The sequence below is a fragment of the Camelus dromedarius genome, chromosome 11 (assembly GCF_036321535.1).
Source record: "Camelus dromedarius isolate mCamDro1 chromosome 11, mCamDro1.pat, whole genome shotgun sequence".
NCBI classification, from domain to species: domain Eukaryota; kingdom Metazoa; phylum Chordata; class Mammalia; order Artiodactyla; family Camelidae; genus Camelus; species Camelus dromedarius.
The window spans coordinates 44,238,811-44,265,723 of NC_087446.1; the positions used below are offsets into that span (position 1 = coordinate 44,238,811).

Consider the following 26,913-nt stretch of genomic DNA (forward strand, 5'->3'; position numbering starts at 1 on the left):
AAACATTATTTTAAAGGAAGAATGATTGTGAAGCTTTGGATGCAAAAAGACTTAATTATGATTTACTTGTCAATATGAGGTACAGTGGTTAAGTAAAGACTTTTGAAATCAGAGTGCCTGGGATTTGAATCCTGACTGCCACTTACCTGGTAGGTAACCACAGTTACCACTGAGTAACCACAGTGAACTAACAAGACCCTTTTGAGCCCTGTTTCCCCATCAGTAAAATAGGAATGATAATAGCACCTACTTAAAAGAGTGATGAGGATGAGGTAAGCACTTAAAAGTACTTATTAAATTAAGACACAAATTTCAACACTTGTAGATTTCTTGTCTAATTCTTTATAAAGATCGACAGTTGTACAGAAAATATTTCATAATTGTAAATGCATATGCTGTCCTTTTTAGTAACTTCTCATGACCTAACATTTAACTGAATGCATGCACGTGTTCTGCTTCTCTTCTGTTGTTTCAGGTTTGCTTTCCCCTCCTGCGGTGTCCACTGCTACACAAGGGACTGAGTGAAACAACATGCCCAGCCCCAGATACTCGACCCTTGGGGCATTTGTCGCAGCATTTGGATGCCAAAGAACAAAGAGAAGTAAATAACCTTTTTCCGAGTCTAGAATCTTTCTAAGTTAAAAAAAAAAAGTTTTGCTTCCATTTTCATTGCACATTCAACGGATTAGGCAGGGGGCAAATTAAATCCTCTCAGATGGGGTCGAGTTGGTGTGGTTAGGCTGGAGCCCTCTGCCAGCCTTCTCTTCCCCTAGTCAAGGCCACAGCCTTGCTCTTTCCCTAAAGCGTCTGTCATTTCAGTACTAGCGCGGTACGCCTCCAAATTTCTTGAAGTACCATTAACTATGAAGATATCCACGACTTCTGGGGGCCCTACCCGCATAGGTCAGGTACACCTTTCATCCAGAGCCCAGAAAACTCTTCCAGGCTCAGCCAGTGAGCGGGGAGAAGAGCCTCCACAACTGTGAAAAAAGCATCCTCCATGGGGTCAGACGGGCGCGGAATGAAAGCCCTGCGCCCCAACCAATCCGAGCGCCAGCAATCAGGGCACCACATGGCGTTGGAGTCTCGGGTTTTAAATGGACGGAAATGAGCCAAGTGTCAGCATAGCGCGGATAGGAGAGAATAGGGTTTGCAGAGGGAGGAATGACAGTGGCGAAAAGGGAGAAGTGGAGGAATATGCGCCTTCATTTAGCACCGGGGTAGAAATGGGAGTTATCACGGTCGTCGTCGTCTTCATCATCATCATCATCTGTGTTCAATCAAGTCCTGCGATGTCAGTTCCCCCCATTTCCCTCCATTCGTGTTTCGCTTGGCCGGAGGCAGAGGCCAGTGACGTCCCAGGGGTTCCTTTGAGCTCCGTTCTCTGCGTTCTCCTCCACCACGCGCAGCCTTAGCGTGCGCTCCCACAGGGCGCACCGCGGCGTCAAGGCGGCCTCCCGGAGTCCCGCGCGGCCCCACCCCCGCGCAGCCCCCCAGCGCCCCCCAGCGGCGGCCGGCTGGGCTCAGTCACTTCGCTCGCACCGCACTTGCGCCTGCCCTTCCCGCTCTTCCTCTCGGGCGGTATTTAACCCTCTGACTGTTGGCCTCGCTCTTCCGGCTGGCATCTCTGGCTTTGCCAGTCCTGCGTCTCTGCTGTCCCCTCTCCCTCCTGCGCCCACTCCTCTTTCTCCGCTCTCGCCCGCTTTTCCCCTCACTCCTCCACCTCCCACTCTCCCAGGCTCAGTCGCACCCGGGCCAGGAGGCTACACGCCCAGCCGTCTACGCGGAAATAGCCCTGGCTAGGGGAGAACTTAACGGCTGCAGGTTGCGTAGGTGCGGCAGGAGTTTCAGCGGGCAGAGCCACCAGCCAGGAGGTCCGGAGTGGCATGGCCAGGAAAAGCGCCTTCCCTGCCGTCGTGCTCCGGCTCTGGAGCATCCTCCCGTGCCTGCTGGTGCTACGGGCGGAGGTCGGGCAGCCACCAGAGGAAAGCCTGTACCTGTGGATCGATGCTCACCAGGCGAGAGTGCTCATAGGTAAGGCACCCGCGCCCAATACGGGAGCTTCTGCTTCTTTGCCTACCTGTGTCTTCACTCTCTCTCCCGCTCTTCCATTAAAAAAGGAGAGAAGCATGCATTTAGTAAGTTTTAAAAACTTAATTTACAAGAAAGATTGCTCCCCACCCCCCATTCGCTATTTTCCGTCTAAAAGCTTATAAACTTCTCAGAAAGCCTAAGCTGATCTAGTGTTCTGATCAAGCTCTTGCTAGTTTCTATAACCTTACATTTTTAGGTGGACCCAGCATTTGTTAGCACCAGTTAACTCCGTGTCCATTCCTTTTCCCTGAAAGCATGTGTCTTTGGCATCATTCTTACCACACTCAGGAAAATTAATTGGTACCGAGGCAGGTGCTTTGTGAAAAGAAATGACCCATTACTAATTCTTTGGTGTTCTTTTTGCATGCAATTTCTGATTTGCATTCTTTTAATAAGAACATTAATTCCGGTTTGACAGTCTTATTTTTTTTTTTTAAAAAAAAAACAGGATTTGAAGAAGATATCTTAATTGTTTCAGAGGGGAAAATGGCCCCTTTTACACATGATTTCAGAAAAGCACAACAGAGAATGCCAGCGATTCCTGTCAACATCCATTCGATGAATTTCACCTGGCAAGCTGCAGGGCCGGTAAGTACTGATAACCAGAAAGGTTGAAGAAAATTACCCTTTAATATCTCAAGCACCTGATGGCAGGTAGAAAATACTGTATAGTATGTAATCTGCTACATTTTTACAATTTTTAAGGGTGATTTCTCATCAGATCTTCAAAGCGAATAACGAGTTAACTCCCATTTATTTGAACATGTCACATAAATTAAAGATTCCCAAAAGAAAAAGGGTAGGCAAAAGAAATAATTTTTAAAGGGCAGGCAAAATGCCTAAGATCACTATTTTGATAAGTCTCAGTGTCTTCAGGCTGCTGGAAATGTGGAGACCTCAAATCCCAACATCACTTCTTTCTGTGATCACTGACATTACAGTTTAACATAATATTTAAAAGACTTTTTCCCCATAGTATGTGCCAACCACCTGTGATACTGTTTACACTTTACAACAAATTTTAAAGTCTATAAGTACTTTGAGCATTGTGCATTTGAAAAATATTGTTGAGTGCTATTCACTGGAATGATGTGAACACTATTTCTGGTACAAGTTCACAGACTTAATAAGTGTCATATAATAATGTAAAATATTGCAAGCTACTGGGTTTTTTAAGTTACCATTTTAAATACTTTCACATGGAAAAAGAAAACTGAACTATCCTTTTTATGAAAAAAGCATTCCTTTTATTTCTTAGCACATTTTTATCTTTTATGTTACTTTTTGTAGAGTTGCAGTGTTATATAAATGACCTCTGATTTGGGAAAGGGAGAATAAATGGTATGTGATTTTAGTTTCTTTTGTGCAAGTGGAGAATTTATTCGAGGTGACAAATGGTAAGTAATAAATTCTTTTGCTCATTAGTTGGTAAAATGTGTCTACTATGAAATCATTGTAATTATTAAAATTACAGTTTCAGGTCTTTTTGATTCTAAAATTACTTAAATGGCTATTTTCATAAAGAACGTGATTCAGAAAACACTTCATAAAAAGTAGCTATTTTGAAGCAAGACACCACTTTGGTTCCCTCTAATTACCTGTGACAGTTTGGACAAGACCATTTTAGATGCCTTTTCTCCTTCAGGTCTGTTCTCTCATTTTTCTTTTCTAAAATAGATCAAATCTAGACCCTTTAACACTTCCATTGTCACTAAAAAAAAAATAGATGTTTTGGATCCACCAAAGTTCCTAACAGGAAGGTCATCTATTCTGAGACTCCCATTCTACAGATAAGTTCACTGACGCTCTTGTTGCTCTATAAGAAAATTATTCCTTTTCTTCCTACAGCTCCTTCTTCCCACATACTTTATGGGCAACTAATTTTGGAACATTGTGAAATCAGTAGTAAGTCAATGAATGACCTTTTATTACCTCCTTTTCTTTTGCACCTGAATCTATTTTGTTTGACCACTTAACAGCTGGGATCAATATTGATTCTGTGTTTTTAAAAATAACACTTACATACACTTAAATGGATTTGTAAGAACCATTAGAAGGTAGCTTGACTTGTGCCCCTCCCCAGCTGAAATGGTTCTGAAACTGCAGGTGAAGTAGAAAATGTCAATAGCTCTTATTGATTGATTGGCTGATTGATTTATCAGTTTTATTTCTTTTTCCCTTGAGTTTATCTTCTGAAGGATGGAATGTGAAGCAAAGGCTTAGATTCCATGCTAGCTCCCTTTTGCAAACATTGGCATATTGTTGTGTACAAAATGGATTGCGTATCAAACAATCTCAGGAATATTTCTTGTAGGGGATTAGAGAAGATGGTAGAGCTGGCATGGAGATGAAGCTTCTAGCATCTTTTTCCTCTCTTGTTTAGGTGTTGATTACCCATGTGGATTATCTCATTATGCAGGACAATGTTAGCACCTCAGTTACCTTATTCTCTCTGTTCAGTCTGCTCCAGTTAGGTTACCACAGGTAACTATGTGAAATCTGGTGCTTCTTTCTTTTTTTTTTTTTTTTAGGGTGCAGGTACTAAGAAGGGGGAAAGGATCTATCCAATGCCAAATAGCAAGGGGTTTTAAAATGTTGTTTAAATTTGACTAATGTCAATAAAGTTATGTGATTCCAGTACAATAATTTTGAAATGCATAGAAATTTTGAATACGGGGAGAATAATTACTTCAATACCAATTAAGTATTTTGAAAGGCATCTTTGGCTAAAGCCAAACCACATCAAAACATCTACATGGAAAATGAAAAGGAAAATGAAAAGTTCATTCCATTATCTAGTTATTTCATCCAAATAATATCAAACACTTAGGGATTTCAACACAAACAAAACATATTGCTGATTAATGAAATTTTAAACTTGATACTTAAGTGTTTTGGCAACACGTGGAAAAAGCTAAAATAGCTTTAGGATTGAAGACCTAGTAGAGAACAGTTATTTACTTCCAATAAATTATTTGTCCAGTAACCCAGGGTGTTCTTGAGGTCATTTAAATAACTTTCATGTTCTACTTCAAACAAATGCAAATAAAAATCACAGTGAGATTCATTTCCCCACATTGCATTGGTCAAGTTTTTCAAAAGCGTTTTTAGTATGTGGAGAATTATGCATCTCTCCACGTACTGGCTGATGGCCACATTAGCCTTTCTGCAGGGCAATTTGACTCTGATGGCAAAAGGCTAGACGCAGATTCCTTGACTAGGAAATAGTACTTCCGGAGATTCATCCTAAGGAAACAGGCATGGATAGGGATAAAATTTTCAGTGCAAGCCTTTTCCTCATTGTGCTATTTATAAAAGTGAAAAAATTGGCAGAACCTAGAGGTCCGTGATAGTGGCAGGTAGCATTAATAAGAATATTTTAGGCATCTACTCAATGCCATGGAAAGATGTTCATGACAAATTAAGTTAATGGTCTACAACAGTATATTCTGTTTGGTTCTATTATAAAACATGTGGACAGACATAGGAAAACACATCTGATAAATGTCTGATCCTCCAAGGTGTTAACATTAAGTACATCTGCATGTTATTACATTCTGGTTTCTCCACAGTGAATGTGTATTGATAATCTTAAAAATTATTTTACATTAAATATGTGTAAAAAGTTGTACTTTAGAGTTAAATTATATATTCTGTATTATAAATAGTTTACTTATATTTATTATCCAGTGTCATTTTTACACTACATGTCACTCAACAAAATGGTAAGAGAATTTGTTTTCATGGCTGATTATAACCTGTGAGGCTCAAATAATTTGCTAATGTTTATCTGATTCTCTCTTACCAGTTTCTTGTGAGAGTTTCAAAAATCTGCTCTGGAAAGCTTTCCCGCCTTAAGTCAGATTCTCTGACCTCTTCCTCTGCCTGAAATCCTCGCTTTCCGTGGAAAACGGTCTCCACTTTATCTCCTATTTAAAATATTCATTTTCTGACATTTCCCTTTTCAAGGCTTTTAGATGAGAGGAGAATTTCTACGAAAGAGGCTTAGGCTTAAAGGATTTTTGGTAATTAAAGGGAAAATGCCCTCTGTTACTGTATATAACTTTTAATAGTTGATATTTTTCAATGAGGCATTCCTTATTCTATTTTTTTCCTTAAATTTGAGACAAGTAGGAACCATGAGCAACCACTTTGGTTTCCTAAACTACACCCTAATTAAACATTTTATTTGGAAAATAACCCTTTCTAAACCTAAAGGCTTTCAAATAAAACTTTAACGAGAAGTTTTGTTAGACAAATCTGAATTCTAATACTAGGACACAACTGCTAATTTCCATATATGAACCAATTTGGTGAGAGGCCAAAAATTTGTATTTATAGAAATCATATAAATAGATCTTTATTTATAAAGATCACTTAGACTTGATCTTAGTCATGGTAATATATTTCTATCACCTGCATAAAATGCTCAGGTGCTGTGAATCTAGTACCTAGTTAATAGGGCAGCTCTTTTTTATGTTGGCTTTTTTTAAAAGCAGTGGTGATGGATTTATGCTGAGCCATCTCTACGCATTTTCTAATCTTCTTGTGACCAAATGCCTGTTTCTGCAATGTTTGGTAGGGGTTGGTGGAGGGAAACTGGTGTCTATGGAATAGAAATTCTCTGGATGAAAATAACTGGCCAAAATTTATTTTATTGTATTTTTTTTAACATTTATTTTTTTCTTTACATTTTCTAGGTGACTATTTTTTAGGGTGTTTTTTTTTCTCTTTTTTGTTGGGGGAGGTAATTAGGTAATTAGAAAAGTCAAGAAACAGGCCATTTTCCTGACAACTGACTCACATTTTTGCTAATTAAAGGAAAATGACTCTACTGACATGTATCTGTAAGATCAACTGGATAATCCAGTTCTGTCATTCAAATGCCCCTGCAGCTCCAGTTAGCTTGTTTTTGCAATGTAGTGTTTGAAATGATGGAACACTGACCCCGGTCAATTGGCTGCAGTTCGAAGTCTGACATTTCCCATTTGGACTGGTTGAGTTGAGGAGACCTGTATTAAAATGTTTTTTTTTTTTTTTTCCTTCCTTTCTCCCTTTGACAAAAATCAAAGAAAAACAATAGAGAGTGAATTTTCATTCAAGTACTCCTCTCCCTCTTCAAAGGAACTGCCAAATGCCCTTAGACACCTCCTTCCAACTCTGAAATTATGGTAACACATTATTATTATTTAAATCCCTTAGTGTGTACTGTCCACATTTTTTCCTAGTGGAGTTACAATGGTGTTGGTAGTTACAGTCCAAGGAGTTATATACCTTCACACTCTTGAGGTTTGCCGTCCTACCTTTGTGGTGGTTTTTGTCACCAAATGGAGGAAACGCCTCGTTTTTTGACCCCTGTACCATGGTTTCAAAGTGGGAATGTGAATATGTTTGCATACTGTGGGCATGATTTTTTTTTTTTTTAAGAAGGTACTCATATCAAAAGCGCAGCTTTAAACCTTTCATGTTTCGATCCTGCTATGCTGTGGTATTTTGCATTCTGGTGTTGTGGACATGCCACGAGGGATCAAAGAGTAATTCTGCAACAGGGCCCATTTCATTTAGCAAAGCAGGCATGTGCCAGCCATCTGTTGTATCTGCTGATAGAAAACAGCAGTAAGTTTCTCAAACTATTGCCAGAAAAAAAGGGGGAGCTTTATAGCTTAGAGGAGATGAGTTACAAGGTACCTTGTAAGCCACATCTGGTTCTAGAGCAATTTACATGGCATAAATGTAAACCCTGTGATGTCTTCCTTTCACGGTGGTGTAAAGGCACGTAAACAAGCCCTTCGCCGCCAGGCTCTGTGTTTATTCCTGACTTTCAAATGCTTGCACAAATAAAAATCTTTTAAATTGTGAAGTGGAAAGGAAAGATGTTCAGTAAAGTATTTGGTTTTGGATTAAACTCATTTAACTTAAATGTCCCTGATGAATAGGATGGGTGTTGTGAGGGAAAACTTTGGGGATTAAGAGTTTAGTGAAAATGCCTTTCATCTTTCTTTCGGATCTTTGGGGAAGGTATTGTCTGAGCAGGGCTTCTTTTGCTGCAGTTTTTTAGCCAACTCGCTCCATTCGCCATCCTGGGATGACCCTGGTCACATTCCCATGAATGTGGATGGGGAGTTGGGTTCTCATGCAGTGTTTCTGTGTCCAACATTCAGTCAGTCAACAAACACAGACACAGCCACAAACCATACAAAGAGGAGTAAACGTGGTCCCTGCCCTCAGGGAGCTAATAGTCTGGAAAACAAATACCCATCACGTTCTTACAAATGAGGTTAGAAAGTCTCAGATTGGCTGAAAGCACAAAGGATGACACCCTTTTCCCCTGCCTGGAGGAGAAAGGGAGCCAGGAGCTCTCCACTGAGCTCACAGAGCAGGTGATGTCTGAATTAATTCCTGCTGGATGTGGAAGCCCTCATCAGACCGGCAAGATAGGAGAATGCCTCCCAAGAGGGAGAGCTCAGGAGGTTCAAGTGCATGGAGGTCTTAAAGGGAAAAGCATGTTCTAGGTGATCATGACAGATCTTGGGTCTCATCTCAAAAGTCATGGAAATTCAGTGAAGGGGATGTCAAGGTCAAATAATAGGGAAGGGTTCTAGGGGAGGAGAAGGGAGTAGAAATGGTTCAGGGAGGTTTCTCTCTTCTCTGCTGTGAAGAGAATGGATGCAACATTTTGCAGGTTTGTCCCAGGCATATATTAAGTAAATCTTTGGTTTCTGTGTTGATTAGACAGTGGCTTTTCCATAATCATGATTTAACTCTTCTTACCAAACTTTCGGAATAGTTTGCAATGATTCATCTCAGCTCCAGATTAATTTTTTTTTTAGGTGATTAGGGCATAGAACTATAAAAATCACTTTTTGTGAGTGCATAGGACAAAAAAAATAATAATTTTCGAATGGAATCTAGACCTTTGAACTTAATGTAAAAGGATACTTTAACAAGGACAATAATGTTAATTTGAAGAAGAATTCACTTAGCATCTATTCTTAGCTCCTGTACTACCTTTCTAATCATCAAGAAAACCTTTCTAAGCATCAAGAAAAGTACAGTAATAATACAGAAATTACACTTGGCAGGTGATCCTTCAGCCGAAATAATGAGAGGTCAGACATTGGAACTGGATTAATTCAAACTAAGCCTGCTTCTTTCAGCATTTGATTTTATTTCAAAGCTTATTAGTTAAAACTCCAAAGTCACAGGACAGTTTCTGTTCTTCCCTGTTTTCCTCAGGTACGTGTATGGATGTCTGTGCCTCTGAGCTGTACATTTTGTCTTTTTGGATTTTATGAATGAATCTGAGTAAAGAATCTTGAGAAATATCAGGCATCTTTTGAAACTCACTCACGTGAGCAAAATCTCACAGGGCACCAGTGTGTTGTGGGCCTGGGACAAAGGGACAGATTTGGGGAGTTAGTTATTAGCTGGCAGTGAGACAAAGGACGTGAACCCAGGCCTTGCTTAGCTGCTCTTGGCCAGAAATCAGATCATGCCTTGGGGGCAAAACATGACTGAGAACCAATTCCCTGCCCTTGAGAAAATGAGAAGTGAACTGGTGAGGCACCTATATGTAAACAGTTCATCTTAATAATTCCTGGTTGAGTGGTATTGTAGGAGTACTAAGGCATTCCCAAATTAGAATGAGAGCACACAGGAGAAGTGACTCCAGCACTGAGTGACTATTAGGTTAGCCAAGCACAGATGTGGACGAGGAAACAACTTAAGGCAAAGCATACAGACCAGAAATACATCAGCTGGAGAACTAGTGTACGTGCAAGGTGGGAAGAAGAGACGTAGGCAGGGGCTAGGTCTAGAGGACTTTGTCCTTCGTGTTAAGGCATCTGAGACTTACTCTACAGGCAGTGTTGAGTCAGTCCATGAAAAAGTATAAAGTAGAGGATGACACGGTCAGAGTTATGTGCATAGCTTATCCTGTCAGCAGGACGGAGGACAGCTTTGAGGGGAGCTGACCCAGAGGAGGGAAATGAGGGATAATGAAGTACTACATCCGGGATGAAGAGAAGGGAACATGGATTGGGGAAACATTTAAGAGGTAAAAATCTGAAAGTCTTGGTGCTAGGAATAAGGAGTACCTCATTTCCTCCACTCTGCTTCACTGACTTGGCCTTAGCCCTGTTAGCCTTTCTGTCCCCCACCCCCAAGCTCATCCTTCCTGCCTCAGGGCCTTTGCACGTGAAGTTTCCTCTGCCTAGATGCACTCCTGCCAGATTTCTGTGTGGCTTGCTCCCTTGTTTCCCCCATGTGTGATCAAATGTCACCTCCTCTAAGAAAATTTCCCTGACTCTCCTCTCTAAAACAATAGCTAATCCCCACCCCCCAACACACACACACACTGCATCACTCTCAGTCTCCTTCTCTGCTGTGGTTTTTTTTTTTTATGGCACTTAAAAGAATGATAGTACTTGGTTTTATTTGATCTTAATTGTTTGACTCTCCCAATAAAGGTAAGCCCATGATAGCAACGACTTTGTCTTGTTTGCCATATAACCCCAGGTCCTGAAACAGCTCCTGGCACACAATAGGCAATCAGTAACTATTTGTTGAATAAACGAATGAATACATTATTATTCCCAGTTGATAGATAAAGCAGCTGAGACACAGAGGAGCCAAGGAAACACAGGTGGTACTGACAGAGCTGGGACTTAAACCCAGGCAGGTGAGATCCAGAGCCCTTGCTCTGATAAGTGCTGAGTAGGGATATGAACACAGAGCGAGCTCTGGTGACACAGGAGGAATCAGCTAATTTTGGCTGAGGAAGTAGGGGAAGGCTTCCCCAGAGAAGGTATAATAATCGACTGGGGACATAAGACTGTGCATGAGGTGGTTTAATCAGCTGAGACGGGAATAAGGCAGAGGAAGGAGGGCTGTCACAGGCAGAGGCAAAAAGAACTGTCAAAGTGCATTCTGGGAAAGGCTAATTGTGCCCAAGACTGAGGCTTGGCAAGTGGAAGGGAGAATTTTGGGGGCCAAGGAGGGGGAGATAAGGAGATGAGGCTGGGCATTTGGTAAGGGCCAGATGGAGAAACACTGGAACCCATGACAAGTCACTTGACTCAATTCTTCTATCTATAAGAAAAGCAGTTGTATTACCTTTAAATTCCTCCCAAATTCAGAAATCTTATGATTCTATCTCTTAAGTAAAACATCTGCAGTCATTTACTATTAATGGTCATATCTTTATACAAACTGCAGTATCTCTCTGTTTTTTAAAGTAAAAGCATGAGTCTTCCTCCAGAATTGTCTTGTTGAATTTAAAACGATTCATCTCAGAATCCTTTATCCTATGTCAATAATAATAGTACTTACATAAAGCACCCTCTGGACTGGGCACTCTTTTAAGCGCTTTACAGATACTATCTCATCAGAGCCTCAGAATAATCCTGAGGTAGGTGCTATTACTATCCCCGATTTATAGATGAGGAAATTAGGGCTTACGGAAGTCAAATTACTTGCCCAGGACTACATAGCTAAGAACACTTATGTACACATTTATATACTTTAGGGGTCTTTATTTGATAATGTTTGGAGTATCTTCTCATTCCAAAAAGTAACCAAAGAACACTCATAAATGCTTACATGTCCTAGGTTCTGAGAATACAAATTTTGATTGATCTAACTGCCCTCTAGGAATTCACCAGCTGGTGGTGAAGACTGTGGCATCAATAAGGCAGTCATAATAATTATGGTAAGTTCTCAGGGCCAACACGTACAAGGTTTTTTCATTGCATAAGGGAACCTGACCAAGATGAAACTCAGCCCATCTTTCACTTGTCAGGTCTTATAGCCTCACACAGAGCTGCCTCTGCCCAGAGGGAATACTTCTACCTAATTTGCACAGAGCCTTCATAGGAGCTAGCTGTGGCCCCCATCAAATGCCCTAAGAAAAGTGCTAAGGGAGCATAAAGCATGAGGATATTTGCCATTGATCAGATAATTTTGCAATTGCTACTCGTCCAGAGTAGACATCACAGAGGAGGTAACATCTAAACTGGGTCACAAAAAAATTTCCATAGGCAGAGAGTGGCCAAGCCAGGTGGGGACGGGATGGGCATTCTAAACCTACTGAACGACCCACTGGGAGGTACACAGGATTGAGAATCATTGGTGTAGTTGGAGAATGACCGCTGGTTCAGGGTGGTTAGCGTTTATGGAACAGACCTGAAGCATATAGATCTAAAAAGGTAAGTTTGGGAAGATTATGATGACTTTTGTTTGCACAGTTAACTTGTCTTGTAAAAAGTGAGGAGCCATTGAAAAAGTAGATGGTAACGTGGTATCTATATGAAGGGTAACTTTGGGGGCAGATGGAGGGTCGATGATGTGGTACTTGGCCAAGGACTAGGAGCCAATTAGGAAGTTATTTAAGACACCATGAGAGATGACAAGGATGTGAACTAAGGTAAGCCCTGGGGGGAGAGAGGAAGGAAAGAGGAGGATACCACTGAGATTACACTGTCAGTGTAACTGACAAGATTTATCGACTGTGGGTCTTATGGAAATGGAATAGAGGATGACTCAGATGGCTGGGCTGATAGTTTTGTCTTAACTGAGAAATGAATTACAGGAGCAAGAGCAGAACAGTTTGAGGCACAAAGATGTTAGGATCCATTTGGAAATTGCTGAACAATTCAGATGGCAAAGTCTGATATATATTTGAAAACTGGAGTCTAGGGTCAACACTTGAGGTATAGAATAGAAATACTGATTTTAGAGACTTTGGATCCTTCTCTTTCTTCCTTTGACCTCAACTCAATAAATATTTATTGAGGGCGTACCTAATGCCAAAGCATGCGCTGAATGCTAAAAAAGAAAAAGTAAATTGTATGTGAAGCTTGCCCTCAAGATTACAGTCTAGTATAGAAACAGACATGAACCAAAATAACAGTAATGCACTATTAACCATGTTATAAATGCAATATGGACAAGATGCTATGAAAGTACTGAAAAGGGGGCATTACCTCTGTCGGGAGAGGAGTGAATTATCTGCATAGGGTCCCTGGTTCTTCGCCTTTATGGGTCCCTGAGACCTGTAAAACTGAGATACGAGCGTTTGGAACAGCTTCTCTTTTTACCTTCATGGCTTTCATGTGCTTGAGATAATTTGGCCTCATCTATTCTGCCTTCCACTTGCCATTATTTTCTTTGGAAGTGAATAATTGTCAGTATATCACTAGGTGACAGAACAAGTCTCCCAAATTAAACGTCTAGAACTACTCTTAGGAAACTGTGGAAGCTGAGAGTAGGACTTGTTCGGATGCCTCCTTTCCAAGGGCTGTTTCAGTGTTAGTCATGGATGCACCATGATTCAGATTCACATCTGCAGTCAAGTTCAAGTAGCCCAGCTCCAGATGGACATCCAGCAGACTTGTAGAAGTGCCTTGGTGTTCGGCTTTTGAGTACCTAGTGAAGTCATTTGATTCCTAACATTTGTAAGTTCAATCAACATTCCTATTTCCAGTTGGAATTTCATTAGGATTTGAGATTGTATTATATTGCTGTCACTTATAGCAGTAGCCAGCAGATGGCAATGTGAAAGTTACTTCTTTGTGGAGTTTTCCACCTCAGCGTTGTTTGAAGGCTGTGGGGGTGTTCTCTGTCTAATGGAGACCCCCTTGTGGGTACTGTGATCTTTATGTAACTCATTTCAATAGACCATTAAAATATTCAGTAATTTAGAAAACAAACTCGATCAAATTCGATGCCACTGAAAACATTAAAGCTTGTATGTTTGAGAACTCATCCTAAATAACTAAAAATGTGAATGATTTCATTATGCACCGATCAGTTGTTTCTTCCTTTTAAACAATTGCTCAATTTCAGGCAGGAGTCAAGCTTTGGGTTCTCTCTCCATGTTCATCCAATTTTTCCTTTGCTTTCCCTGGCTGTAAGATGTCACAGAATAGCAGAATTGGAAGAGATCTCAGAGCTCATCCACCCCATTAATCCCAGCCTTCCTTTGAAGCATCCACGAATCGTGATCTTTCAACCTCTAGTTGAACATGCTTGGTGGCGGAGAACTTATTAAGGCAGATTTTACTTAGTAATTTAGATTGTGTTAATCATAGAAAGTTGTTCTTCATAATGAGCCAAAACCTGCCTTCTTGGTGTAACTTGAATATCCCAAGTCTCATATTTGGAGAGTCCTATTTTGCATTTATACCCTAAAGCTTACTGACTTGTCCCCTCCACTGCTGATGGAGGGCCTCTGGTTCATTTACTCCTGCTTCTTCCCTAGCAAAGACCAGCTATTGCTGTGAGTTCTTAGAAGGGCTCTACCCATGCCATCCCGGAGGGGGAATGTCTTGACCTCTCCTGCTGCTGCAGTGGGGCCCTGAGAGAAGGCTGCTTCTCAGGAGCAGGTGCAGCCTCTCCATGCTCCCTAAGCCATAAAGACTCAAAGGGCCACGCTGGGCTACATCCTCCACAGGAGTTACAGCCTCAGAGCAGCTTGGTGTTCTGTGCAGAAATGAGAAGTCTACCTCTGTCCTCAGTTTGGCATTGAACTTTGTCACTGAGTACCTAATGCAGCATGGATTAAGACCCTGAGCCCAACTGAAGTCACCAATATTAAGTTCCTGCAGCCCATGTTAATAGAGAGTCCTACCTTACAAGGCAAATGTCAAATCCTCTAAGTCAAGATCTAGTTCGTATGCCAAATAGAACATGACTCCAGACTGGCTGAATGTCTTTGGTTCCCAAAGTTTGATTATTAAACTTACCTGATTTCTTGGACTTCTGCAGACCAGAGTTTGGAGAGTTATCACTGCATGTCCTAAGTTGTCCGGGGTTTGAGGAAACATTTCCTTGTTAACTGACGGAGAGTGTACAAATTGGTACCGTCCTCCTGAATTGAAATACAAGGTTCTATCATTCTGCTAATAGCAGTGACACTTTTCTATGTTACACTTAAGAGTTGAAAACACATTTTCATTTATATGGTCTCATTAGGTTCGTCTGGTCCTCCCAGTAACTGTAGGTAACTACATGTGAGGAATAACTGTGATAATTTGCAGTGAGTGCCTTTAGCCAAAAGTAAAATAATTCAAACCTCATCTTTAATAGCTGCACATGTTTTTATAGTGCACAAAAGATTTATGTGCTTTGTGATTTTTGTAGGAAGGCTTTTACCTTTCCATAAAAATAAATAAGGGCCCATGCAATAAATACTATCTAAATTATAAGGAAATATTTTCAGTACAAAATATAAGTGGATTATCATTCCATTCCATAGTAAGCATAGAAATAATTACGCTTCATCTGTTTTCTTATTTGGTATTTCAGATATTTTTTGCCATCAGTTCCTTGAGAAACTGCATACCCAAGACTTTTCTAGAATGGTATTTACATGCTTGTAGGAAGTCGTTCCCCAGTATAAAACACTTCAATTTAAGAAAGGTGATTGAATCTGCCCTTTTGAGTGGGATGTGGAGCCACGACTAGGACAAGACAAGTAAGCACCCAGGGTGCTTGTTGAACCTAGGATTGAATGTCTCCTTGAATTTGTGCTCTGGGTGCCTTGCTACATCCCCCTAGCCCAGATCTTCAACATACTGGACAATACGATGTATGATGGTTAATTTTGTGTGCCGACTTGACTAGGCCACAGGGTGCCCAGACTTTTGGTCAAACATTATTCCCAATATATCTGTGACAGCGTCTTGGATGAGATTGACATTTGAATCAGTACACTGAGGGCATGTGGCCCACATACATTGGGCCAGTGTCGGTGGGCCTCGTCCAATCAGTTGAAGGCCGGACTAGAGGTTGACCCTCTTAGGAGTAAGCGGGAACTCCTTCTGCCTGGGTGCATTCACACGGAAAGACTGGCTCTTCTTGGGTCTTGAGCCTGCCTGCTTTCAGACTGCAATGTACACCTTTCCCAGTCCTTTGGACTCCGATTAGAACCATACTACTGTCTCTGCTTGGTCTCCAGCTTGCTAACTGTCAGCTTCCATAGTCATATGAGCCAGTTTCTTATGATAAATGTATCTGTGTATCCTGTTGGTTCCTTTTCTCTGGAGAACTCTGACTGATACATCTAGTTTTCTGTCTCAGCTGCCTAACAGTGGGAGAAGTTCCTATTAAAGAGGGGCAAATGGCAGCACCGGCCAAAATCCTGATCAACTTAAGCTCCTGGGACCTTGGTTTCTTCAAGTACTGAAAGGAAATAATTAGTTTACTTTTTACAATGGCAGCAAAATGCAGTTGCATAATGTGTACGAAGTCCTTGACACGTAGTAGACACTGAAAAAGTAAGGTCCTTTCTTCCCTTTGTATTAATGAGCTTTTAGTGCTCAGTGGGAGCCATGAGGCCAAAGAGGGGTAGTCCGCCAGATCCCAGGCGAGGGACTGTGCTGGCAGGATGCCCAAGTTCCACTCCAAGTGACAGCATCCCACCCCCTGAACTCAGAATGTCACCCCGAGCTGGCCTTGGGAGACCTGGCTTCTGGCCCGGCTCCCACACCATTTATCTGGGGCCTCAGACAAGTATTTCATTTTCTTTCTCATTTGTAAAATAAGAAGGCTCCTTTCAGTTCTGAATTCTCTGTGATTTATCAGTCATTACCATTTCCACATTGTTCTTGGTTTTGTGTTTGAATTCAGGTCACAGGGAGAAAGCTTGGACAACGTGGTTAATTGTAACAACAGCAAAAAACCTTGAGCAGAATTAACTTTTCAAAATCCTGTTTGCCTTCATAATGCTAATAAAATCAACTAAAGTCTATTTTAGACAACTTACCTCTGGTTCTCCTATTTGCTTGGTTTCGGTCCATTTAAGTTGACCAGTAAACTGACTTTAGGAGTTAAACTCTGAGGCAGGTAGACAGGACAGCTGTATTACTAATATTTATCCTTTAACACCTTCTCCAAATTGTAGCTCCTTTCAGGATATAACATTTATTCCTGGCTTGGCTCTTTACAAAGAATCGAGGAATCAATTCTGAGATCTTGTCTCACTGCTACAAATTGGGATTTTTTTTATTGCGAACTGTATAGTAACTATAACTCACAAAACCCATTACTCAATCAGGAACATAAACTAGACTTCATTAGAGCTTGCAGAACTTAATTTCCTGGGTATAACTATCTTTTTTATGAATCCTTACAGAGTTTAATTTTAAGTTCATTACTTTTTTTCCATCATAAACTAGTATACCCTCTAAAAATTTTTGGAAAATCCAGAAAAAGAGAAAGAAGAATGGGAGAGGAGAAGTCGTGTATAGTTAACTTATATTAAGAAATGTTAATATTTTGGTGTTTTTTCCATTAAGGTAACAATTTGTGTCCTTTCTTGTTTGTTGTTTGCTTGACATTGGGGCAATTTCCCATGTTATTACATGTATTTGGGGATTTATTGAAGCATTCTACTTTGATTATATCTTTAGATAATTTTGCACTTTACAAATAACACTGTGAAGAGAAACTTGATGCGTTAGTTTTTCTACATTAGGATTAATAATAATAATAATAGTTCCTTAGGACTGAGTTCCATCTTGGAATTTCTAAGTCAAAGCACCTGATCATTGTACAGGCTCTTGGCACATACATTACTGCTGAATGGCTTGTGATGGCTACTCCATTCTTCCAACAGAATTATGCAAGGGTGTCCTTTTTGGTTTCCTTTGGTGGCTTATTTCTAAACTTCCAAGTGGTACTGATGGTAGTTGATTTGTGCCTGCATTTTGCTAAGTTCTGACAAGTTTATCCCAGGGGGAAGTTCATACTGTAGGGGGCAGTGGGGGATCAGCAAGGGGCTCTCCTCTTCCACACAGGGATGTTAAGTTCCGCCAAGGTAAAGAGCTCTGCGTAGGGATGATTATTAATTGTGAAGATAAGACTCCTCAGATAGATGCTAATTATAAATTATACTTCTAGTCTACAAATACAAAATGAGTGGGTGATTTCTAAAGAGTAAAACAGGTCATTTCTTTTCAACGTTGCAACCAAATACATATTCTACTCATTTAAAACGAATAGGGATAAATATTTATGAGTCTCTCTGCGTGCTTCATATACAAATGTAGATATAGTTACCCAAAAATATTTTGAAATGACGGTGACTGGAACATCTATTTTTGCCTGTATACTCTTTAAAAACTATTTTAAAAAATATATTAAGTAATTTATTCTCTCGACGCTCAGCAGTAGGATTTCCTCACGTTTCAGAGGGACAAGGCAGAGAGGGATTACCAAGTAGATCAGCTTCAAAGCCTAGAGAGTTACTGTCATCAGTGGGTAGAATGTAACACTTTGTAAGAGGAAGAATGGTGTATTTGCTCCATTTATCAAAACAAGGGAACTCTTACAGGCCTTCTGTGAAAGGGGAGACAAATTCATTTGCTAATCAGAGCTGTACATCCAAGTGGGTAGAAGGGGAAAGAGTAGATCTCGGGGGAAGTTTAAGAGAAAGTACTCAGGCAGCTAAAGAGCTGGTTTCACTAGATCCTGAAGTCTTGATATCTGAGTAAATACTGTGCATTTTTAGCCTTTGAAGTGTCAACCTCTGCTGAATTTGCTCTCAGTGGAATAAAATGTTCAGGAGGAAATAAACCTGGTAGGTAGACTCAAATTATTGTTTATAAACTGCTGGCTTCTCTGATACTGAGCATCGCAGCCACTTCAAAGGCAGGAGCCCTCACATGCTTTTTGGAGTGAAATCTCCTGCCGTGAACACGTGGTGAGCAGAAGGGAAGTGGGCTGGCCTGACGGAGGGAAATCATTCTCAACCATCCCGGTGGCTCGCTCTGAGTAATCTCATCAACTGGTTATCAAAATGTATCTCTGCACTTTGAAAACATCAGATACTGGTAAAAACAGAGGTGTGCATCCAAGGATATCTGTGCTGTGAATATCCAGGTTTGCATATGCTTCTGAGCAGGTGACTCTAATGAGTGGTGAGTCTTAGATCACCAAGAGCACAGAACTGAGGTGCTGAGACTTTAACAATGAGAACTAAGTCTTTACTGAGCCCAGTTCTCTCCCTAGTTATCTATGCAGGATGAACTATATTCTTCCCAAATGCTTGGGACTCTGTTGAATCTTGGAAGAATTTGTCAAGGGCTGACTCCACTTAGAATCATAACCTCTTAAAAGGGAAGGCATCTTTGAGATTCCTTCCAAACACCTTATTTTTCAGATGAGAAAAATCAAAGACCAGAGATGATGATTGACTTTCTGAGGATCACAGAGAAAGCTAGACACAGAGCTGGCAAAGGAGCACATATCTTCTGACAGCGGGAGCAGAGCTTTTCCCTTCCCCAGTCTGAAACTTAAGGCTGTGAGAAGGTGCAGCATGGCCACATCACAATCCAACAGCCCCATAAAATGTGGAAGGAAAGAATTGCCCATAATTTTTCTCCTGGAATGGAGTATGAGGAAATCCGATGATCTGTTTTTGTGTTATCCAGTCCAAAACATAGACAGACAGACAGACAGACAGACAGACACACACACACACACACACACACACACACACACACACACACACACACACACACACACACACACACACACACCCTTTAAATGTTCAACTCGGGGCCAATAGCCGGATGGGATGGGAACTCAGTTCTGGCCATGATATGTTTCACCCAGCACAGTGCCTAGGACATGGTAGATATTTAACAATTGGCCAAATCTCAGGCCAATATCAGTGTGAGTTTTTTCTTTTTTAATTTCAACATTAGCATAATGGAAATGGTTGGTAGGGAGGAAGAGTGGTATGATGGAAAGCATGCTGGGCCAGTCCTGACTGGATGGGCCTAGGAAATATAACTCCATGGCCTTCAGTTTCCCTACATGAATCTCCTAGAATTTTTCCAGCTCTAAAATGTCACGTTCTACCATTTTACCTTAGAGGGGCTTTGTGAAAACTGACCTGTTTCCAAAGCTCTCTGAGATCCTTTATTGTGAGAGTTGAAGTGTTAAAAGTCAGATAATATATATCTTTAAAAATAGCACTGTCTTTACACGACTTTGAGAAGCTGGCCCGGGTTCATAGAGTGGCGTGGTGTTTTGTCTGCTGCCTAAGAAGGAGGAAAGACATTATGTTAGCACAACGTGTACTGACCCTTATGTTCTGTTGTCCTTCTCTTAATTTGTTTTAGAATGTTGGCTCCTTCTTGAGGGTGAGTTCTTTCCCCTAGAATCCACCAATCTTAGAATGACAACCCCTCTACCTTTCCTTCCTCCTTCCGTTTAGTAAACATGATTTTTCCCCATGGTACTAGAACTTTAGTTTCCTCTAGTAGTATCTACCACAGTGATATAGCACAACCAAAGAAAACGGAGGGAAAACACTGAAGACAGAAACAGAAGAGATGATGCCAAGGTGAGTCTTCTTTTTTTTTTTTTAAAGACAATAGAAAGAGTTCTGTGGAAATGTTTACTCTCTGGGAGGGAGATAACTCAGAAACAAATATAATGGAAAGATTTGATTTTTTTTTTGGAACAAAGCAATTTTGGAGGGATCAGGAAGAGTGATACAGAGTAGCATGGACAAAAAGATAAAGTTTAGAAATGGAAAAAGTCAAAAAAAAAAAAAAAAAAAAAGACAACGCACCAGTCCAGAGCAGGAGGAGGGAGGAGGAAATGTTGAGGGAGGTTGCTTGTGAATACAGGAGATTTTAAGGTCAACCACGGACTAGTAGAGCCAGAAGGGATGTCAGCCTCTCACAGGAAGTGTGCAGCCCAGATTTTCAAGTACTTTCTATAAGAATTCCATCGTCATTTTAGCTATACAGAATTTCATCATGTTGATGGCCCACACTTTATATCCACCCAGAATCTTACTTGCTACAATGAAATCTCATTTCTTTTTGTTGTACCTTTAAGGACTTGAGGACAGCCATGTAGCAAAACTTCACAGACATCAGAGACTGGTTTTCCAGAATTTTATTTATATATATATATATATATATATATATATATATATATATATATACACACACATACACACACACACATATATATGTATATGTATATACACATACATACACACATATGTATATGTGTATATATATAAAAGAAACCCACCAAGAATTATAGACAAAAATGAAATTAGAAAAGTCATCAATCTCAATACTGAATTTTCCAAACCAGTCCTTCATTAGCCATTCTAAATAGTTTTAATAAGTTTTTGATATGCTTCTCTGAATTCTTTGGATTCATTAATATCATTTAAAATAGTAATATTATACCTAGTGCATTGCATGAAGGAAGGATTTTACACACAATAAGTTTTGTAATCAAGTTGACTTTTTTTTTTGTATAGTGGACTTTTATTAGTGGAAATGTAGTAGAATAGATATATTGAATAATATATTTGGTGAAAATAGCCAAAAAAGTTTAATACATTTAAAAAGTAAATTATTACCACATTGCCCAGTTGTCAAAAACAGAAAGAATCTGCAAAGGCCAAAAATGAAGGAAGAATGGAAACCCTCAAAGGAAAACGAACGCCATTTTGATCAGATGTATGAAGTCAAGATCCAGTCCTAAGTGAAACATAGAACTGACATTGTATAAACCTGGTATCAAGTCTAGTGTTTAAGTCCTTGATCCATTTTGAGTTAATTTTTATGAGTAGTATCTAAGATAAGGATCCAATTTCATTTTTCTGCTTGTTTATACCCAGTTTTTCCAACATGTTGAAGAGACTGTTCTTTCCCACATGGGTGCTCTTGGCCCTCTTGTTGAATATTAATTGACCATATATGCAGAGACTTAATTCTGGGCTCTTTATTCTATTCTATTCTTCCAATCCATGACTGTGGGATAGACTTTTTTCATATAGCATAAAATTTATTACTCAAATTCAGGTTGTGATAAACTATGATTTTCCAGACTGATTTGCCTAATTTCAGTTGCCCCGTTAGGCTTTAGTGGTTGGCACATTTCATTCCAGTTTTAATGGTATCATATTTTAATTGGTTAAGATTTGGATACTTCTCTCTTCCAGAATATTAAAAATCTATTTAATTTAAGAAAATCAACAGCTTTTGTGAGCACCTTCACACATTGTTTATGAAAGTCACTAATAAGAATATCTAATAGGTTGGTTGTCCAAGACAGATGTGAATGAAACACCATTCGGGATGCACACCAGGCTGACACAGGTTTATGCTTTTGGCGTGGCTCTTAATTTGATTGTTCAGCCATCCCACAGAATGGTATAAAGGCTGGATGTCCCAGTTGTGGGAAGGAATCAATAGTGATTTTGAAACAGAGGCAGACTGTCTCCATTGCTCCTGTCCTCTCTTCTGAGGAAGGACATCAGTTTTGTGAGGCGCTGTTTGTGTCTTGCAACTCTGTGTTGATGTCTCGGCTGTTCTTTTAGGTATTAAAAGAGCCATGAGAACAGATCCTGATGCTGACTAGTCTGTAATTTCCAGAGCCATCCTTTTTTTCTCCTGAATACAGGAGACCCATTTCTCAGTGCTTTTTAATTTCCAGACATTCACACAAATCTTGATGCAGATCATATTGGCCCTGCTGATTTGCGTACATACACTTCTGTCATTGGTCTATTTCTTTTCCTCTTTATGTAATCTGTTATCCTCTGTCATAACTGGGAACCAAAACCATCTCTGATATTTTCTTAAAAAAAAAACCAGTCAAACTGAAGATGTTAAAAGCCTGATCTCTCTCCCCTATGGTGTTACTGGCCTTCTTTGATCATCTGCGTGTGTGTGTGTTTGTGTGTGTGTGTGTGTGTGTGTGTGTGTGTCTGCGTATGCATGCACAAGACATTTGAATTTACTTTTATAAAATGAAGTTGGACTGCTGAAAATAAACTGGTAAATAGTTATGGTCTCAGCCTTTAGTAATTATATTCAAACAGAGGCGATATGAGGCCAGATATCCCGTTTCTATGTAGATGGGTATAATGAATGCATTGTGAGTCAGTAATTCATATTTTAATTTGAAAGCTAGTAACATATTTACAATTGGAGAAGTTCAATATAGTAGCAGTAGAGTTATAAAAAATTTAGTAGTGCTATTTTGAACAAAGAACTCTAAAGTCGTATACATTTGCTGGAAATTAGGTTTGGCAACTTTCAAATATGTTCCAAAAGAAAAAAGAAATCGTGGTAACAGGTAACAAAACTGAATTGGTGACACTGGGGTGGGGTGGGGGTGGTACTAGTTGTGAGGGAGGGGGCCAAGATGCAAGAATAACTCCTTTGATGTGTCCTCTATTTATTTATTGCTTCTGGCTTTATATACTCATCTGTCTTTAAAGATCTGATGTTTAGTCCCAAAAGATGGGACTAATCTTTCTTCGAATATCTTTTATTCTGTCATTAAGTGTTTCTTCACTTCAGACTTCTTTATCCCCTTAGCTAGATGAGAGCTGGTTTTTTGGTTTTTTGTTTGTTGTTTTTTTTAAACTGCCACAGCTCTGGATTAGTCCTTTTCTTCCCAAATCTTCTCTTGCGTGCTTCCTTCCCTTCCTGCCAAAGTGAAGCCAATTAAGCTACACTAAATACCCACATTTTGAATTTAGTAATAATGTAATTTAGCTTAATAAGAGAGAGAAGTAAATATAAATCTTAGCTAATGTAGATAATGACATAATGGCTTCCTAGCCAGGTCCCAGTCATTTGAGAACTTCACATGAGAGCATATCTTTTGCTGAATAAATACATTTTCCACTTATGTTTTTAACAGTGATTTGCTGGAAAAGTCTTTTTACCCTGATATATTATCTTAAAGCACACAAGCTATACACTTAAGTAAAAAGTTACTGGCTTTGATTAAATTGCTTTATACAAATGAGTGTCTGTTGGATTTGGGGGAAATGGCCTTTTAAGCTTTTTAAAAATCCTGCCCGTTAGGTATCCACGCCCTCGCTTAGGGGCCTGAGGAGTTCAAGGCTGACAGTAGCTGTGAAAAGTTTCATAGCCTTTTAAGAAAGTTCAGGGGCTGTGTTTGGGGAAGAGATATACATATTATGCAAGGCTGCTAGCTAATGCGGAGAGTGTAACATATGGAATTCATAAAGGTCCAATTACAGGACCGTCACTGTTTGCCATGGTTTTAACTTATGTAAGTTATTGATTATACTTTCATGAGATCATAATCAAAAGGTTATTCTTTGGTAATGGTGTGTTAGAAGAGCTTTATCCTGAACTTCAAAGCTGTCCTCTGAGCCCCAAGAACAAAGGCTCAGAAGTTTGAACCGGGGCCAGAATCAGTCTGTATGAGTTAACAATGTTCCAGACTGTCCAGGAGCTGAATCAACCCATCCACGTGCGTGAACTTTCTCTCATCACATCAGATCAACAGTCATCACTAAAAGATGACAGTTGATTCAGCTTTAATGTGCCTTTTTTTTTTTTTAATGAATCAGCTTGACTAACTGTGGTGTCTGCTCGCATCTGCCTCATAACTGTAAAGTACTGTCTTTCACTGTGCTCTTAGAAGACGGTGATTATCACTAAGTAGGTTTACCTCTAAGAAAAGGAACTGCACGTACTAAATAAATTACAGGAAATAATTTTTAGAAATGAGAAAGCTAGTATGTCACATAATAATTAAAAAGTCATAAGGTAGGGGGTTCAGATTGGTCCTAATATTCTGACATGTTTGAAGTGGGCAAGACAGAGAGGCTGTGAGGTCGGCTAATGTTTAAATGAAAAATATGCTGCCCTCTCCTTCGCTCTTAAAAACCCTTCTATGAGGATCTAAGGGCTTAAAACTATTACACCAAAAAAGCAGAACGCCAATATGGGTAATCACAGAGAGCAGTCTTTACTCTTTTTCACAATAGCACCTCCCAACCTACTCTGTAGGCTGCCTTCCCCTGGGCCTTTGGATGAATTGTCAGGCAGATCTGGGATTTCTCTAGTCGGCCAGAAAGAATAAAATGTCCTCTGATGACTTTAGTGCTAAGGTTATTCTTGTTTCCATAATTAACATATCCATTTCTGTGTAGTAGGAAAAATTCTCATCTTTATTCATGGTTAGAACTCCTCCCCACCCTTGGCTGTGACCTGGCTGACTCTTCTCTCTAGACCACCTCCCATTCCCCAAGGCTGGGTGACCGGGTTGCAGGTGGAGGGCCTGGAAAAGGTGAGACAAGATAAGAGGCAGGGCATTGATGTCACTCAGTGTTTAACTCTGCCCCAGAGGATGTTCAGTGCTCACCGTGTTAGTGTGGACACATTTCTGGGTTCCTCCACTGGGAGGATGTGACTCCTTTGCCTGTGATCGTGCAGTGCTTCCCCCTCCCGCTGGGCGCTCACAATCACAGCGTCCCATCCACTCTGGTCCTGCCACACTGGCCTCCGTGCTGTTTCCTGATGGTCCTAGGGACCATCCCACCTGAGGGACATGACACTAACTGTTCCTTCTGCTGCTGTGCCTTCCCCCAAGTATTTGTTCAGTTATTTACCAGCTTTCTGACGCTCGTATTCACCTACTTGTATTGATATAGAAATAGTGTGTAAAAAAAAAAAGTTCTGGTTTAAGTCAGTAGTGTTCATTGCCTGTATTGTCAGGTATACAGTACAGTGTTAAGCAAGGTGAGAGGTACGGAAGTCTCAGTTCCTGTCTTTGAGAAATTCTGCTAACACTACTCTTTGCCTGAACTTACTTAAGGAAATAAGAGTACAGTTGCCCTTTGGGATTCACAGGGTATTGGTTCCAGGAGGCCCCACGGACACCAAAATCCAACGGTGCTCTGGTCCCTTAGTATAAAAAGTGGTGCAGTGCAATGAATACAGTCAGCCCTCCATATCCATTGTTTCGCTCCGCAGTTTTGTCCCCGGTTGGTTGAATCCATGGATGTGAAACTCATGGATATAGAGGGCTAACTGTATTTGCTTCTGCTTAAACTAAATCCAGTGTTTTATCCCATACAACCAACTTCCTGTATTACAATTTGAATGGAAAGAAATCAGACAATAGGTAAAATGTTATTGTGGTTAAGTTAGACTGTGTTTATATTTCCAAAAGCATGTTTGATTTTGCCTTTTACCCTAGGGATCAATTTCAGCCAGTAGTTCTGATGAAGGCAAAGTTTTAAAGTAAATTAATTTCAATTAATTAATAACAAAACCTTTCTAAATTGAAACATAAAGAGAACAATAGGTCATTGTATTTAGCTGATCTTTCTCTATTCATTCCTTCTCTCATTCATCCTATGAATATTGATCAAGCACTTCCGACGTGGGGGACGCTGCTCCAGGTGCTAGGGATGCAGCAGTGAGCAAGAGGTGAAATGCTGGCCCCACTTTCTCTCCACGTAGTGAATAGGAGGAGACGATTTTTAAACGTTTAAATGGACATATAACAAGTGACATAAGTGCTATGTGGAAATATAAATCAGAAAATAAAAATACGCATGGTGAGGGTTGCTATTTCAGAAGGGATGAATAGCAAAGCAGCTTGGATGAGATGACATTTTATGTGAGACCAGAATAAAATTCAGGGAGCAAGCCATGTGGATATCTGGGAGCAGGGCACCCCAGCAGAAGAAATAGTTAGTGCCGAGCTCCTCACGTGGGTATGTACCTGGCACTCTAAGGAAACAGCAAGGAAGCTAGTGTGTCTGGACCAGAGTGGGTGGGGAGCCTTGGTTAGGAGCATCCTGCCAGAGGGGAAGCTTTGCCGTATCATTTGGAATTTGTTATTCTCTGTAAGCGGAAGCTATTTGTTTAACACTGATGCCAATATGAGACTCCGTTTTCTTTTTAAAAAGCTTTTTTGATGGAAAATTTCAAACATATACAAATAAAGAATAGAAACATGAACACCCATGTATCCATCACCCAAAGCCAGGAATGATTAACT

The 26,913-nt window shown here is 40.2% G+C and overlaps 1 protein-coding gene across 1 annotated transcript in view; it reads left to right on the top strand.

The window, feature by feature from the left end:
* The first annotated feature begins 1,415 nt into the window (after positions 1-1,415).
* Positions 1,416-26,913, top strand: part of WIF1 (WNT inhibitory factor 1) — a 65,479-nt gene continuing 39,981 nt past the window's right edge. Inside the window, exons 1-2 of the mRNA XM_010994210.3 lie at positions 1,416-2,034; positions 2,543-2,682. Coding sequence (XP_010992512.1) covers positions 1,887-2,034; positions 2,543-2,682 — 288 coding nt within the window. The 5' untranslated portion in view covers positions 1,416-1,886. The remainder of the gene's footprint in view (positions 2,035-2,542; positions 2,683-26,913) is intronic.